This window comes from Camelus dromedarius, chromosome 1, assembly GCF_036321535.1.
Source record: "Camelus dromedarius isolate mCamDro1 chromosome 1, mCamDro1.pat, whole genome shotgun sequence".
NCBI classification, from domain to species: domain Eukaryota; kingdom Metazoa; phylum Chordata; class Mammalia; order Artiodactyla; family Camelidae; genus Camelus; species Camelus dromedarius.
This window is the reverse complement of record NC_087436.1, coordinates 45,299,528-45,316,288: the sequence shown is the minus strand read 5'-3', so window position 1 is coordinate 45,316,288 and position 16,761 is coordinate 45,299,528. Positions and strand designations below refer to the sequence as shown.

Genomic DNA, 16,761 nt, shown 5'->3' with positions numbered 1-16,761 from the left:
TTAGGACTGGAATTAGAAGGTAATTGTTAGAACTAAAGCAAAAGCTAATGTTTTCTTCAGTCAATTATGAATTATCCAAATTCTAATGATTAGTTGACAGAAAAAGACCACTAAAGCATCAATTTTTGGCAAATCAACATGCCTCCTCACTTAATTCTCAGACAAATCTGTGAGGTGGCACAATCATGCCTGTTGCATAGATATGGAAACAGGGCTTGGAAAGTTTGGCACATGTTTGAAAGTCACACAGAATTAGCAGAAACAAATTTATACATGCTTGTGTCTTCTTGGCCTGCCAGATAGAAGAGAACAGAATCAGTGTAGTCCAATCAGTGCAAAATAGGATTGATTTTAACATCTAAATCCTTGTTTTAACTAATATGAGTCATTTATGTTTATTTTCCCACCAGTTTGTATTATAAAAATGATAATTTGACATATACACCAGTATAAAGTAAGTGCTGAATCTCTTGGGTTCATTCTGTCATTTCAGCGTGACCAGATGTTACTTGAAGATGTATTACCTGTACAAGAGGATGACTCTTTGATATCTTCACACCCAGTTGTTGTCACTGTGTCAACTCCTGCTGAAATCACATCTGTTTTTGATGGGATTTCTTATAGCAAGGTGGGGGAAATATGACACTGTTTTGAATTCTTCCTGTTTGGTGGCTTTTCTCTCAGTAAATGCCTAAAAATGGTAAGAACGGCTAGACTATGCTAATGGACTTAGAGAGACAGTGTAGAACTTATTCCAAGTGCTGAGTATTCAATAGTTTGTCACAGAATTCTGAATCGGATTTCTAAAAATCTGTCTTTTCACTTTTGTTTATAACGGCTCTCATTCTGACAACTGAACATTTACATGTTAAGCATCCAATTTAAAATTACTTGATTTTTTTTAAAAGACAGTAAATCTTTTTATGCCCTGTCGTCAATAAGAAATGCCATACATATGGCCACCTTTTCTAGCAGAATGCTTCCAGTAAGCATTTGAATGCAACTCTGTTTGAAGGAATTACTTTCATCCATTTTTATTTAAGATTTAAAGATGATTTTGTTAGCATCTTGTGATGGGGCATTTTTAATACATTAAAATTTTATGAAAAGTTGCTGAAAATCCATAGTGGCCCAAAGCTTTATGTTACCCATTTTCTCCCACAACTTCTCCTGTAGTTTCTCCTCTAAACATATTTATTCCACACCTGTATGCAACATATTTTAGTCAATTTTCCACCTCAGCCCCTCATGATTTACCCACTACGTTAAGTTGTTCAAACTGCAAACTAATACATTTTGTTGATGTGGATGTTACCTAAGTTTTATTTAAGATGAAATATTATAATTATTAAAATGAATACTAGATAAAATTGGCTTGAGTAAAAAGGCCTTCTATATATTAGTATTTGACATTAATAGTATCATATTTTTGGCTTTCCAGGATTCCTTTATTCATTTTTCTTTTACATTGTTAATGATTCTTTTTATCTTCCTGTTAAAATGAAAATGTCTAATCTACTTATAGTATATTCTAATAATTCACATGGAGACATTTATATTTATTAAATCAGTGTCTTCCTTTCTGGGTTTCAGGCATTAGGTCAGAAATAAATACATGTTTCTCAACCTTTAGCCTTCTACTCGGAACAAAAAAAAAAACTTATACTTAATAAATTACAGTAAAAATTGTGACCTTAAATGGGGAAGCAATGTTTTTGTGGTCAGTAACTTGAAAGTTGATTTTAAAATTTATAAACAGTGCATTTTAGAATTATAACATGTGAAAAGCCAATAGAGAGCAGAGATATTCATCAGGTTCTTCAGACTAAATAAAACCAAATGAGTTAAACCACGTTTGAACAAAAAGATTTTATGTCTAAATTGTGTATCTATATTAAACTATTTGCCCAGATTAATTCCTCAGTTGTCTATTTCCCATTGTTAAATATAATTCTTTTTCAAAAGTATTGAAATATACTTAAGAAGTAGACAGAATTTTATCCTGAAATTGCTTTCCTCGTTCATCAAAGAACATGATTTTTCTAAAACTTTTTCGTTTCTCTTTCATTAGGAAGGCTCCATCTACTGGTTAGTTTTGTGAAGTGCAGTAATCATTTGAACCTCAAGTTACGGAAATGATGGCCATTTTATCAATTTCTCCTTATCTTTTAGTTATTTTAGGAGCATAGATACAGGGAGTATGCCAAGTGGTATTTTCATCCTAAAATCACGAGCAATACTGTGTAACTTAGCAGAATCATCTTGAAAAAATTATCCCAGAAATACGATCATGAAAACCTAGCCACAATAGTGATCACTGTTATTTGTTTCTTATGCATCCTTTTAGTTTAACTTGCCATACTTTTCCATCACAGGGAGCTTCCATTCTGAGAATGCTTGAAGACTGGATAACACCAGAGAAATTTCAGAAAGGATGTCAGGTATGATTTACTACTTTTAATGGTATTGGAAGTAAACTACACTGATATGTGGCTCATGAATGTTAAGATATGTGATCAATTAAGGCCAATTCCCTTTTTACTTTTACTTTCCTTACTCAGGAATAGACAATACAGCAAGGCACAAAAAGGTGATTTCACATCCAGCCTAGTACCTACACTGTATCTGTAATTGCCATTTAGCAGAAGTTTCATGGAGAAGGTCAACATTACTTATTTTAGGATGCCCTTTACATTTATATTAGCTCGGGCTGCCATAACAAGATACTACAGACTCAGTAGCATACACAACAGAAAGAAATTTTCTCAGCGTCCTGGAGGCTGAGGAGTCTGAGACCAATGTGCTGGCAGGTTCGCCCCCTTTTTGCTGTGTCCTCACACGGCAGAGAGAGAGAGACAGAGAGAGAGAGAGCCTTTTGGTGCCTCTTTTCATAAAGACACTGATCCCACTGTGAGGTTCCCACCCTCCTGACCTCATCTGAACCTAAATGCCTCCCAAAGGCCTCATCTCCAAACACCATCACACTGGGGGTTAGGACTCCAATGTGTGAATTTCAGGGGAATGCAATTCAGTCCATAGCACTATAATATAAAATTCAAATTTATCCATAAAGGTTTTCCCTTACAGTTTGTAAAATGACTTTTTCTATATTATTGGATTTGAAAATGGTTACTATAAACATTTCTATTATGATAAAGTCAGTAGTAAAGAGGGCCTGCTTCCTTTTGGGGACAGAATAACAATCAATTTCTTAAAGCATTTCACACAGCCGACTTAAGCTTATTCCTCCAGTGGATGTTGCAGCTCCACTGTTGTCCTTCTAGCAAAACCTAAGCCAATTCTCTCAGGGTTTTATATTAGCACCATTGCTACCTTGTGTCTCTGTAACTGTCCTGCCTGCAGGTTGGCCCTGTTGCAGCCTAAAGATGGAACTGTCTTCCTACTCTTTCCCTTCCATCTCCATCCTCCCTGCTGTGACAGGTAGGTAGGCAAAGTAGTGTTGATAGTGTCCAGCCCATAAAATAGAAAGCAGGTCAGAGCAGTGCCCTGCTAGCTTTCCCAAAGGGTACCAGTACTTTCTTTGGATGTGATTTCCCCGAGACAATGCCTGCCCATCATTCCTAAAACTCTAATGACCATCAGGTCTTCTTATGTGGCAATTAGTACTCTCTGTGATACCTTTAAAAGGGAACAGTCCCCTTTTACCAAATACTTAAATTCCTAGGCTACTATTAAAGTAAGAAATAAGACCAGGATTTAGGAAATATTCAGGGAACATATCAGTCCATTTTACTCCTTTTGTCCATTAATAAAATATTCTGTGTTGACATTAGGTAGAAAGGAAGAAGCTATGTGCTTGCTCTTACATGTACATTAGAATATCCTGTAAACTTTCCATCAGCTTCAAACTCAAATGTCATATCTTCTCTAAATGAAAGCACCTTTAGTGAGGAACTGTGCCTTCTGTATCTTTGCATATACTCTAGTGCCTAGTAGCATGCGTTACAGATGTTAGAAGAGCTATAAAATACTTCTGCAGTGAAAGAATGAGTGAGTGAATAGTTTACAATAAATAACACAGAATACAAAAATAAACAAAGACAATTCCTTTTTAAAAATTAAGTTAAAATATCCTTTTCACAGTTTTTATTCTAAGTTAAACTGATGAATAATACATTCTTGGAGTCTTCAAAGCTGACTTCAGATTAAATCATTTTTCATATGAACTTTTTTTGAGAAGTACCAAAAGAGTCTTTAAAAATGAATATCTATTCTAATAATTCAGTAATACTCTCCCATTTCATTTAGCCCAGTATCTGTGGTATAATTAATTAAAAACCCAGTCCTGTCTAAAACTAACATTTCTCAAGTTAAACTGTCTTCCTTCAACCTAACTGTGACTACAGATGGTGCTAGAAACTGAATTAGAATGAATAGATATTAATTTTCATACCATTACAGTGCTATGGAATTCATTCACAAAAAGACACTGAAACTCTCATTATTTGCCTCCAAACTTCAAACACTAGCTAATATCTGCAAATAGCATATGATCATAGGGCACATAGGGCACACTCAATAAGCTCTCACACCAAGTGGAGCATTCCTTCATATATTTGCAAATGAATACAATATACCCCTCCTTGATTCATCATCATGCAATGATTGCTCCCCTAAATCCCACAATGTGTGACATTGTTCAAGATATTTTCCCTTGTAAATACTAACTTTCTATCAAAAGTGACAGTTAGCTCAAGTGGTGTGGCATTAACTCTGGGGGTGGCCAATTGTCTGTTCCCTTTCATGTTCATCACCTTCCCCCAAACCTCAGGCAGCCAAGTAGGTGCAGAATGTAGGGAAATAAGAGCAAACCCATCAATTAGAAAATCTTTCAGTCTGTGATTGTACTTAAAAAGCATATTAGAAAATGGCGTATTGATAACAATGCTGGCCACGAAATAGAAGCTGAGAAATATATCCATCCTTTCTTTTTCTCCTAGTATCAGTAGTATTCCTGAAAAGACAGGAATGGCTAGGCTGGAAAATGTCCTTTCCCTTCCTGAGATACTAGTAATAGAAGCATTGTTCTTTTCCATTTGTCCTCACTGATACCAACTAATGAGGGACTATTACTGGGGGACCTAGGTTATCATGAACTTTTGACTGGAGTGACTACATTGTGATTATTCAAGGTGAAGAAGGAAATTTCTTAATACAGAATATTCAAATGCACTAATATAGACAAAAAAAAAAATAGTACCTTTGAATATACTGTTTATATGAGCCTCTACCTCAGGAGAAGCAAGAAGCTGTAATTTAAAAAACAGTAACAATAATAACAGTGTGGAAAACCACACAAACTGATCCTGGATTCAGAAGTCTCTTCACAGTAATCTCAGGCAAATCTCTTACCCTCTTTAGGCACCAGTTTCCTTCACCCCTAAAATGTGGGGGTTGTATAAAATAGTATTTAAGTTCCCTTCCAGTTCCAAGATTGCATGTTTGTAAGTACAAGATATTGTGAATATACAAGGAAACCTCTAAATTAATTTTAAGAAGATACATTAATTAGAAATTATCACTAACAAGTAGCTATGATTAAAATTATTACTATTCCAAGAATCCAATTATTTTACTGAGATGGAATGAATGATCTGTGCAAAACTCTGGAATGAATGTCTAGATTTGACATAGAACATGTGCCTTTCATCTCTTCTCCCTTCCTTCGCCTGCCCTCCAGTGGCAGCGCTGAGCAGTGAACCCATCAAAAGAACAAATATGAAGGCAGCATTACAAACTGGCCTCAACCCTCTCCCAGGCATCTTGGAGCACTCCTGCTAATATTGTTTTATCTCTCTATGCCTGAAAAGAAGAGGAATTTAGAAAATAGTGTAACTTAGGTACAGCACCTCCTGAAAATTATAGCAACTTACAGTGAAAATGATATGTGCAAAGTCAACCACTGGTTACTTTCTTTGAAGGTTCAAAGAACACATAAGAAGGTTCTATTTCTATTAAAGACCTCCACATTTTAAGTAGGACAATTCTGGAGCATAACAGAGGAATGTACAGCAGGAATTTTGGTAGTTTTCCTGGAGAACCCCAAGTAGTGCGCACTTAAGAGATAAGGAGAAGACTGAGAATTTTCTCTGGAGATATATATCACATTATACCTGAAAACTCCTATATAGAGACATTTTGTGACCAGACTTGACAAAAGGGGGAGACTTCTTGTTAAAATTTTATATTTCTAAAATATTTGAAGAATGAAGACTTACTCTTTAAAGTGAATAATTTCCCCAATTTATCTATCATCATCATCATGATCATGATTACTGTTATTCAAAAGGCTGTATATTCATTTATTTAGAGCAGGAGTCTGAAACTACTCATGCTTGAGGGTCAAATCCCACCCACCACCCATTATCCTAAGGCCTGCAAACAAAATCGCTTCTACATTTTTGAACAGTTGGAAAAAAATCAAAAGAAGATTTTATGACAGGTGAAAGTTGTATGGAATTCAAATAGCAGTGTGCAGAAGTAACCCTTGATTGGAAGACAGACACGCTGATTCATTTGGCTGCGTTTGTGCTATGGAGGGACAGCTGAGTAGCTACGACAGAGACTACATGGCCCACGACACTTCAGATCTTTACTGTACAGCTTTTTACAGAAAAAGGTTGCTAAGCCCTGGCTTAGAGCCACGCTCACGGGTTTTATCTTTACGTATCACCTCAATCGCTCCTGTGCGATGGGGTCATCTGATGTCTGAGATAAGGAAACACCACTGGTCTAAATGAAGGTAGGGGATGAGCCAGTGGTGGACAGGTTAACACCACAAATTGAGAATCATGGAATTACAGTCTCTTCTCCTAGTGGATCAAAAGTGTTATGGACTGTTGGCTGTTTGCTAATCATTTGACTGTACTTAAGTATCTTACATTGCCTGTCCTGAAAAAATTAAACTCATAAATTATAAAGTCTTCTGTTTATAATTCCATTACTTAAAAAAGAATAAAGTATCTCATTAATAAGAAAAAATGTCCTTATGCTTTCCAAATAAATCATTGTTTGTACAGTGTTTTTGTAGGTTATAAAATGTTTTGCATACAGTGTATCATTTGATTTTCTTTCTACCTACAGTCGCTATATTATACATTAATATAGCGAAATATGTTGAAAGGTTCAGCTCATGTTGTGGAAGTATGGGAAAAACAAACATTGACTTCTGAAATACTTGTTATCTTTCACATACAGAATTATTTGAAAAAACATGAATTTAAGAATGCAAGAACTTCAGATTTTTGGGAAGCACTTGAAGAGGTAAGGAGGAGTATATCCTCAAAATGTTTCTTTAATTAACAAATGACTTACCAATCATTTCTTTATCTGATTATTCTATCCTTTTATTTCCCCCTTATTTGTTGTTTAATCATTATCCATTAAAAAAATCTTAGGCAAGTAACCTACCAGTGAAAGAAGTAATGGACACCTGGACCAATCAGATGGGTTATCCTGTACTTAATGTGGAAAACACGAGGACTATCACACAGAAACGCTTTCTGTTGGACTCAAAAGCCAATGCTTCCGAGCCATATTCAGTTTTTGGGTAAGGATCTATAATGCATTTCAAGAGAAAAGCAGAAATTTTACGGAAATACTGGCCATTCACTTATACCTTGCCCTTTAGCACCTGACTAAAAAGCATAGTGTCTTTAGAGAAACAAAGGCATCCAGAAATAACTCAGTTTTCTCCAGGTTCCAAATGGTGGATGGAGCACATACACGCCAGTCCTATCCTTCCCAGAAATCACCAAATAAGGAAATAGAAGTACTAAAAGAAAGAAACTCATAAAAGTAAAGAAAATAGAGAGAAAGGGCTACATGCATCATAGAATTCTAGAAGATGAAAAGCAGAGGGAGGAAGATAGACAGAAAACAAACTGAGGAACATGCAGTCAGTTAGAAAGGAACTTAAGCAGAGGTGGAAGCTGATTTTCCCTATTCCTAGACAGGCTCTGGGCTCGGTGTCAGCACTCAGAGTAGAAGGCAGGAGCGAGAAGTGAGGGGGGAAACAGGGCAATTAATTTGAAGTCTGGACTCAGGACAGTTGTGGCAGGCAGACCCCTCACTCCCCACTTCCCTTCATCAACAGCCATTCTTTCCTCTGCACAGAGCTCTCAGAAGTCTGGCAATGACTCAAGGCAAAAATCCAGAGGGCTTTTTTTCCTAAAGAAATCGACTGAAACAGTGGAGAAGAGCTAAGGATTTCCATTTGGTTGGGACACCCAGAGTACAGCTTTCCTCCTTATGGCGTTTGTAGGATGGATGGGCTGGAGCTGCCAGCTCCCCTCACACAGGCACAGAGCCCCTAGTCAGACTTCCTGTTCAGCAGAGAAGTCGGTTTCAAAAATACGCTTCCCTTCTCAACAGTACAGAGGTTACATACAAGACAACAAGAATAATCAATTCAGTCCTTCTTTCTCATATGCGAATGAACAGTCAGGGATCACAAGACACATGAAAAAATCTAAAAGCATAAAAAGCAAAATCTCACATGAACAAACAAAAAACTTGTCTCTATAAGAAAAATAATTGAAATAAAAATAAATTTATGAAATATATTCAGAGGTCAAAGAAGCTATTATACTCATTAATGAAGAGCAGAATGTCTCTGAAAGGACAAACTGAAAATGTAAAAGAGCCCTAAAAGGTTAAATTTTTGGTTGTCAAAAAAATTAATAGACCAACAAGAAATAAATTTGGGAAATTCTCTAAAAATACAGGACAAAAACACACAAAACTGGTAAATATGAAAGAAGACAAATGTGGAAGATCTAGCACCCAACTAATAGAAGTCTCTCAGAAAAGAAAACAGAGAAACTTAAGGAGTAAAATATATCAAAGAATAAAGGACATAAGGATTCGGATTAAAAGGCTCACTGACTACACAGTACAAAAAGGAAAAAAACCCCACATACCGAGCTACATCCTCATGACATTTCAGAAAACAAGCACACAGGAGTTAGTGTGGCATTAGATTTCTCCACAACAACCCTGAACACAAGAAGAAAATGGAGCAATCATCTAGAATGTAGATGCAAAGCATATTTTCAGTCTCCAATTCTCTACCCAGTTCCCTAAACCAAATACAAAAGCACAGTAAAGACATTTTCTGATACGCAGCTCCAGAATATGCATTCCACACAGCAGTGCTTAGAAAGTTACTAAGGCTGCACTCCAAGGGGACTGCAGGAGGAAGAGAAAAAATAAGAGTAAATCAAAAAAGAGGAAGACATGAGATCCAGGAAAACAGTGCATCCAACCTAGGAGAGCCTGAAAGGAAACACAGACCAAAAGCGATCCAGCGGGCTCACGGTGCCGTGAGGAAGAGAGTATGACTGGGAAGATGGGAAAACTTGAGGAGGTGGTGAAGTTTGGTCAACTACACAGAAGAAAATACGAAAAAAACAAAATTAAAGCTGTTTATAAAAAACTGTGATCCAAAGATAGGAAGCAGGTAGAGTGATTTTATGTCATTGATAAAGTATAAGAAAAAGGAGTCCATTTGACCCTTATGTTAGTGTGTTATTGCAAAATTTTATTTAAGTGACGTAAGGGCCATGAAATCAGACCATAGAGAAGGAAATAACTCCAACACACTTCTTAGCCAACAATATGTATATAGTATAATTTTGTAAATGTTACTTACTGTCTTTTACCTTTTATAATCAACCAATGGATAACATATGTAAAACTTCTGTTATGGTGGCCGAGTAGATTGTAAACATAAACAGTCTTATCAAGAAAAAATAGCTGACAGAAGAAAGGACGTAGAAGAGGAAGAAAAGGTGGAAGACAAGTGTCAGGATACTGATTCAGCGGCTCTAATCCCAACTCAGTGACATCATGCTGGTAGTTTGAAATTGGTTACGATGTGACTTAATGGGAATCAGCAAATACTACGTTCCATCTCCCACCCCTACCCTCCCTGAGAGCCAGCTGTTAAGCATTTACCAGCACTGCACAGGATACCCTCATTTTACAGTTAGGAGAGACTAGCAATACTAAAATTTATAAAGCAAGAAATGATAGTATGAGTATATTATTCGAAGGAATAATTGTAACCTATAGAAAGTCTAATAGTACTATATCAAAATTTGATTTTTAAAGGGGGAATGGAAGAGAAAATAGTGTTAATAAACTAAATCACCCTCTCATGGTTGAGTTTAGAAATACTATCTAAAAAAATATAGCGGTATATTAGAGTTACAGAATTAGACATCAGAAGAACTAAAACCAGAAGCATTTAAAAGGGGATATTTTGAGAGAGAAGCTGGCCTGTGGGAAGGGTGGAGGGGACTGTGGCTTTTCAACAGCAGTTTTTCAGGTTTTTGATTAACCATGTTTTTATTTGCAATGCTCAAATGAAATTCTCCTGAACTTTTAAACATCAATTACAAACTCAATCAAATTCTTTTGCATATATCATTAAGAACATCACTACTTAAAACTTAATTAAATTCCATTTATAATTTCAAAATACAAACACCTAAAGACACAGATTCACAAATCTAATTTTTAAAAATACTTTCTTATACGTTTGTATGAATCTAACAAATTAAAATTCATAAATACAGCATGTCAAATTTCTTGGGCATTTTCAACACATTCAAACCTTTAACTTCACAAATTCAGGCTTTTGTAGACATTTGAACATGACTACTGAGTTAAGGGACTCTAAGAATTTCAATTGAAATTACAAATCCAATGTCATTTCCCCTAATTTGCCAGATTTTAAAGAGCATTTCAAATATTGTAAAAACTGGCAAAACATGTGCAACATAGCCAGTGTTATCACACTGTATGAATACCCTTGTACAGGAGTATTAATACTATCACCATCCCTATAACTAAACTGTTGTTTTTGTACACATTCCTGGCATGTCAGCTGCTCCCAAATGAAGAGAACAAAATCAGGATCTCAGGACTCCTGGCCCCTGGGCTTGGCCACAGTAACCTGGGTGGATGTCATCTCAGACCCCTGTTACACAGCTCAGCCCCGCTCCTAGACTGCATCCTGGCTAAACGGGAGAAACATAGTGCATCACTGGTCCCCTGGACATCATTCTGGTGTCACTCATACCGATTTTTATTGTCTTTCAACTTCTTAACACTTGGTTCGGTTGGAGAGGATTTTGTACCTACCACACTCCAGCGTCTAATTTCTGCCTCCTGATTTCCACTGAAAAGACCCTTCACCCTCTTTCTCTCTTTTTCAATGGTCTCATTGTCTCATTTACTTCATAGTCACTTATATATAAATCATCACAAGATCAATTATTCAGTATCAATTAGAGTAACGTGAGGAAGGAGACTCATAGGCTGTGGAAAAGGTACCTCAGGAAGTGTTTAATAACCACAAATGGGTTCTTTTATGGTTATTGTCTTACGTGCTAGCAAATCAGACTGGCTAATTTTAATACCACTAGAGCCTTTGGATATTAAAGTTTAAAAACATTGTTCTCTTGCAAAACAAGTTTCCATTTGGAAGTTTCAGAGTAATTATTCTGTCCTGCTATATGTGTCCACTGATAGGCTGAGCCTGAATTAATTGGTAGGGCAGGAGGTGCGCAGAGTAGGGAGGAAGACTTTCTTACTTGAGGAAGTGATATTTAAGCAGAATAAACTGATGTAGGGGATGACTGTCCGGATTGTCGAAACAGAAACGGCAGCAGGTATGAAGGCCCTAAAGTTTAAAAGAAGCATTCTACATATAATAGGCAATACTTATTGAGCATTTATTAAGTAGCTAGCACTATTTTAAGTACTTTAGAGTATTTTATTATAATGGAGAAATTTAGGCAGAAAATGATTAAGTCACTTATTCAAGGCACAGAGTGTAAGTGATGAATCCTTGGTTTGAATGCAGGCAATCTGGCTCCATGAACTGGATAACAGAGAGCACTGGGGAAAGTGACGGGAGATGAACTCAGAGAGGAAGGCAGGGGCCAGGCATGAAGACCATGCTAAAGACTTTGAACAACTGTGTGTGCAAATTCAAGGATGTTAAGGAGAGAACTGGCAGGATCAGTATGCATTTTTCCAAGTTCCCCTCTGGCTGCACTATGGCAGACAGATCAGGTGGGACAAGAGTGGAAGCTGGGAGGACAGTTAGGATGCTACTGTAGCAAGTGGCGCATGTGAGAGATGGTGGAGTTGATGGGGGTCTGCACTAGGAGAGTGACTGTGGGCTGGAGGCAGGTGTTCAATATTCCAAAGATTGGGTGGAGCTAAAATTTCCAATTAAATAATAATGTGCTGGGAATACAATAGGACGAATTTGCAGAGGACCATCTCCTTTCAGAGTATGGTTCTCATCTTGTTCTATAGGGATCATAGCAATACTTCTAGAGACCTGAAAGATCTTTATAGATTTATAAACCCATTTTACGACACGTACTCCATGCTGCAGGAATAGAACCTCTTTTCTGGCTTCCAATTCAGGGCTTTGGGAACACACTCACACTAACAAAAATTCGGACTGCCAAAACACTTTCTGTCGAAGGTATCAAAAATGAAGAGCACTCAGAATTATTAAATTGGCTGCTTCCAAGATACTAGTGGGCACCTGAACTGGAGAAGCATCAAGAAAGCCCGTGGTGCTCACCTTGTTGAAACCGTGACCAGTTTCTCCTCCTGGAAACCTCAGACACTCAGCTCTCCCACAGTAAATAAAATTCAGAGAAACTGGGAATCTTGCTGTGAGGCAAGTTCTGAAAATTAATAGTTCTTGCCAAAACAAAAGAAAATGTGAGTTCTTAGATCAAATGAGATCAATCAGGGAGTATCTGTATATCCTTCTTTATCTTTTCTTTATTTTGGAGAGGAAAGATTATGATGGAGAAAACTTCTTTGTTTTTCACTCTTTGCTTTTCATAGTATGTGATTTGAAACATGGAACTGATTTGTTATCAGGTGATAATTCAATTACAAAAATCACATAGTAATTTCTGAGATCATTCTGTTAAACTTTTTTTTTACAGTTACTCTTATGATCTAGTAAATCAGATTGGCCATATTTAATACTGCTATTTAATAGTCTTTGGACACTGCAATTTTAAAAAATATATTTCCTCCTTGAGAAACAAACTTCCATTAAGAAAGCTTCACAGTGGTTTTCCCTTCTGTCATACATATGCACTGACTTAAACCAAAGACACAACCAACACCATTTTTAAACTGGTTTGATTGGATTTTTAAGAACTGTTCCTTGGTTATGGATTCCTTTCCACACAAACAAAAGATTTTATTACCAAGGGAACTTAAACATATCATCAGATCTAAAATCACTTTTAAAATTATAATAAATCTTTAAAGTGCATTAATTAAGATTCAGAACATGGTACTATATTAATATTTACACTTTTCTCTAATTTTTTTAGTTTCAACCTTCAGATAGTTTTTCTAAAATTTAGATTCATAGATGCATGATTTTTAGTGATCATTTATCATTTTCAATCTACTTGTTCCATTTTTTGGTAAAAAAAAGTTACACATTATATATGCATAGGAAAATAAACCCAGAAAACATGGGCTTTTCTGTTGAGAACATTTCACAAAAATCTATAGTAGATCCTGAACAAATAAGAGAGAAAAAGACATTATATCAAAAGTGACACCTCCATATTTTTCAATTGATTAAAAAGTTAGATCATAATATATGCCTTAATGCCCCCAGTAAGGAATTAGCTTTTTCTCCAATCTCAGTGTTCACCTGCTGTCTGTTCAGATATATTCCTGTCTGGTACACAAGGTTCAATTGTACGATAAACTGAATGGCCTCTTCTTTTCTCACTGCTTAAATATTCCATGATTAGGAAATTTTTACTGACCAAAAACTTTTTATAATCTAAATGGCCCACACATGTGTAAACTACTGTTTTAACAGTATGGCCTCAACCACCTCTTAGAAATGGGCCAGTCTGACATCTCCATCAGGGGGAATTCTCTATGGGACAATCTTGCATGTCTTTGGCAGTCCACTCAAAATAAAAGGGTGAAGAATGGGAGTAGCTGTGTTATCTTGGGGCAACCAAAGTCAGTTTCCTTAGTGAAAATTAGATTGGCCATATTTATACTGCCACAAACTGTTATATGGTAAGATATTTAAAAAGTGAATTATACCTTTAAAAAATGAATCTGATACTCTTGAATTTTTGATAACATATAAGAAACTCTATCATTTCATTTACGTAATTTCCATTTCTTTTGTACTCTCAGATCTATTATTTTGCTCAGATTAGATTAGCTCCTGTAAGTGATTCCAAAACTGTCAAGTGAAATAGCCTCAACCCTCTATCTGTTTTCATCTCACCATACTCTTACAGATGTCAGAGTAGTATTTTTCACACAACCTTAGTAGTATATCTTATGCCTACTTTCAGGCACAGCCTAGTCCCGGAGACCAGGCATCAGAGGAGACAGTGGAAATGTGAAATCCTGACTGTGCACATAGGGCATCCAGACACTGCACGCTCTGCTGCTTCAGCCAGGTGGACACTGGGGAAAGATGAGGAGGAGTGAGATGCTAGTCTACACGGTGACACCAAATCAGCAGAGCAGTAAGAGAATGAAACCTGTAGGTAGGATGTGACTTACAAAAAAAAAAAAAAAGCTTGTTTTTCTGTCTGTTGAGAAGCTACAAGGGATGATGGTTCTTAGGTTGGCTTCACTATAAGCAGACCCTGAGGTGATCATTCAAGTGAAAATGACTCATTAGGAGGTGCTTCTCGGAAAGGCTGGTAGGGGGTTGGGCAGTGGGACATCAAGCAGCCAAGGTGCAACACCAAGCAGGTCCTGTCTGGGGTTAACTACCCTGAAGGGAAGGGAGACAGTGCTACACAGAGGTCTTGGGAGATGGGGCAAAGAACATTCTCATGCTCACCTATCACTGGCCGAGGGCTGCACCCAAGGATACAAATTTCCAGAAACTTCTGGATTTCCTTACTCAGGCAGCCAGAGGGCAGTCCTCTGATAAAAAGACCAAGGTGCTGGCTGTTGGCAGGGAAAGCACATTGGAATCTGGGATGCACAGAAATGACAGAGATTCAAGCAGATAAGGATGGAGTACTGAGAATGTCTCCTATAGGAGCCAATGAACAGTTTATGTATTGGGTCTATGAAACTTACAGCCAAAAACATTCCACTGCAATAAAATCCTCCAAGAGAGCTAGTAAAAGCTCAATTTATAAAAACATTTTAGTAGTTATAAAACAAAGGATTACTTCTTTCATGTAGATGGCAAATATATATTCTTCCTGAATTACATCAATTTTATTATATCTTGAAAAGGAGAAATATTATTCTCCCATTCTGTTAGGGACTTGAATGGTCACAGATGAAGAAAAACAAGGCCAGCTTTGAGTTGAAACCCAAACACAGATTCATCCTCTCTTTAGATCTCCTGTATTTTCTGACTGATGAGCTACGATGTGAGAACAATCAAAAAGACATTTAAGACCTCTTTTATGAGCTTTTAAGACTACAATGTTAAGTATATATTGTATCAAGACACAAAGCCAAACTCCTCCCCCCTGCACCACAAGAAAATACTAAGCGGCTGAAGTGAACACTAGAAGCCCCTGAAACCTGCTTGCCTGATGAATTTTCTTTACACCACGCTAGTTCACATGGTCCTAAATAGGAGATTTTTAAAGAGCACGAGATTTAAGGGATGATGGTGGTAGTGTCATTTCAACATGATTTCTAAATGTGTTATGTCCTTCACAGCATTTTAAGATTGTCTTCTGAATTCTAAAAATGCTTTGTTTTTTGACAGAAACTACAGCATATTAGAGTGTGTGCAAGCATGTGTGTAACTGCTCGATTTTATTTTATAATGTGTTATATTTGTGCAGTATCTTTATTCCAAAGCTTCGAGGCATTTTATTGAAATAATCTTTTTCATCCTTAGCTAATTTTTTGATACAAATTTCCAAATTTTAGAGATTTATAGAAATTGAAAGCAATTATGTACCCTACTTTATCACAAAAGAATACTGTATTAATTGTATTAGTTATATACTATACACTGGACAACCACTTATGAGAAAAATATGCTTTTCTATTGCTTTTTAATTATTTTTTCTTTGGAAATATTTTCATTTTTTAGTAATAAAAGCTAAAATTTTTCTTTCTAAAAAACTTTAGTTACACATGGAATATTCCAGTTAAATGGACTGAAGATAATGCATCAAGGACTACATTCTATAATAGGTCAGAAACAGGAGGTAAATATCATCAATTGACTTACTTCTTCTTTGAATTAATGCACCACATTAAACGAATACAAGCATAAAGAAACAACAATAAATCTGTTAACTAATGATGTAAATTTCAGCTAAAAGAAACCTCTTAAATAATTTATTGATGAGTCCAAATCTTTATCTACAATATAATGAGAACTTTTCTACCTTAAGAAACTCTTTTTAGTGATTTACCATGACTGACACAATAATAAATACCCATATCCATAGGAGAAGAGTCATATATCCAATCATTGGAAGATTAATGTATAAATTTTTTTCCTTTCTTTCCCCTCTTCCCCTTTCCTCCCTTCTTTTGTTCCTTTTTTATTCCTTTCTTTTTTTTTAAATATCAGATAATTAAGCCATTGAATTTCTTAAAATGTTATGTGACAAGCCTGGTTTTTTAAAAGCTGTCATTAAATTAAAGCTATCAATTTTTCAAATCAGCAAGACATCAGAAACTTTAATGACTCCAAATTACCTTTTCTAA

General features: G+C 36.2%; 1 protein-coding gene and 1 long non-coding RNA gene across 2 annotated transcripts in view; one reads left to right on the top strand and one right to left on the bottom strand.

The window, feature by feature from the left end:
- The window catches only part of LOC135320102 (uncharacterized), a 220,140-nt gene that overhangs the window by 157,308 nt on the left and 46,071 nt on the right, over positions 1 to 16,761 (bottom strand). The gene's annotated exons all lie outside the window — the stretch shown is intronic.
- The window catches only part of ENPEP (glutamyl aminopeptidase), a 76,425-nt gene that overhangs the window by 32,150 nt on the left and 27,514 nt on the right, over positions 1 to 16,761 (top strand). Inside the window, exons 7-11 of the mRNA XM_010981090.3 lie at positions 494 to 628; positions 2,376 to 2,441; positions 7,219 to 7,284; positions 7,419 to 7,570; positions 16,174 to 16,253. Of these exons, the coding sequence (XP_010979392.1) occupies positions 494 to 628; positions 2,376 to 2,441; positions 7,219 to 7,284; positions 7,419 to 7,570; positions 16,174 to 16,253 (499 nt within the window). The remainder of the gene's footprint in view (positions 1 to 493; positions 629 to 2,375; positions 2,442 to 7,218; positions 7,285 to 7,418; positions 7,571 to 16,173; positions 16,254 to 16,761) is intronic.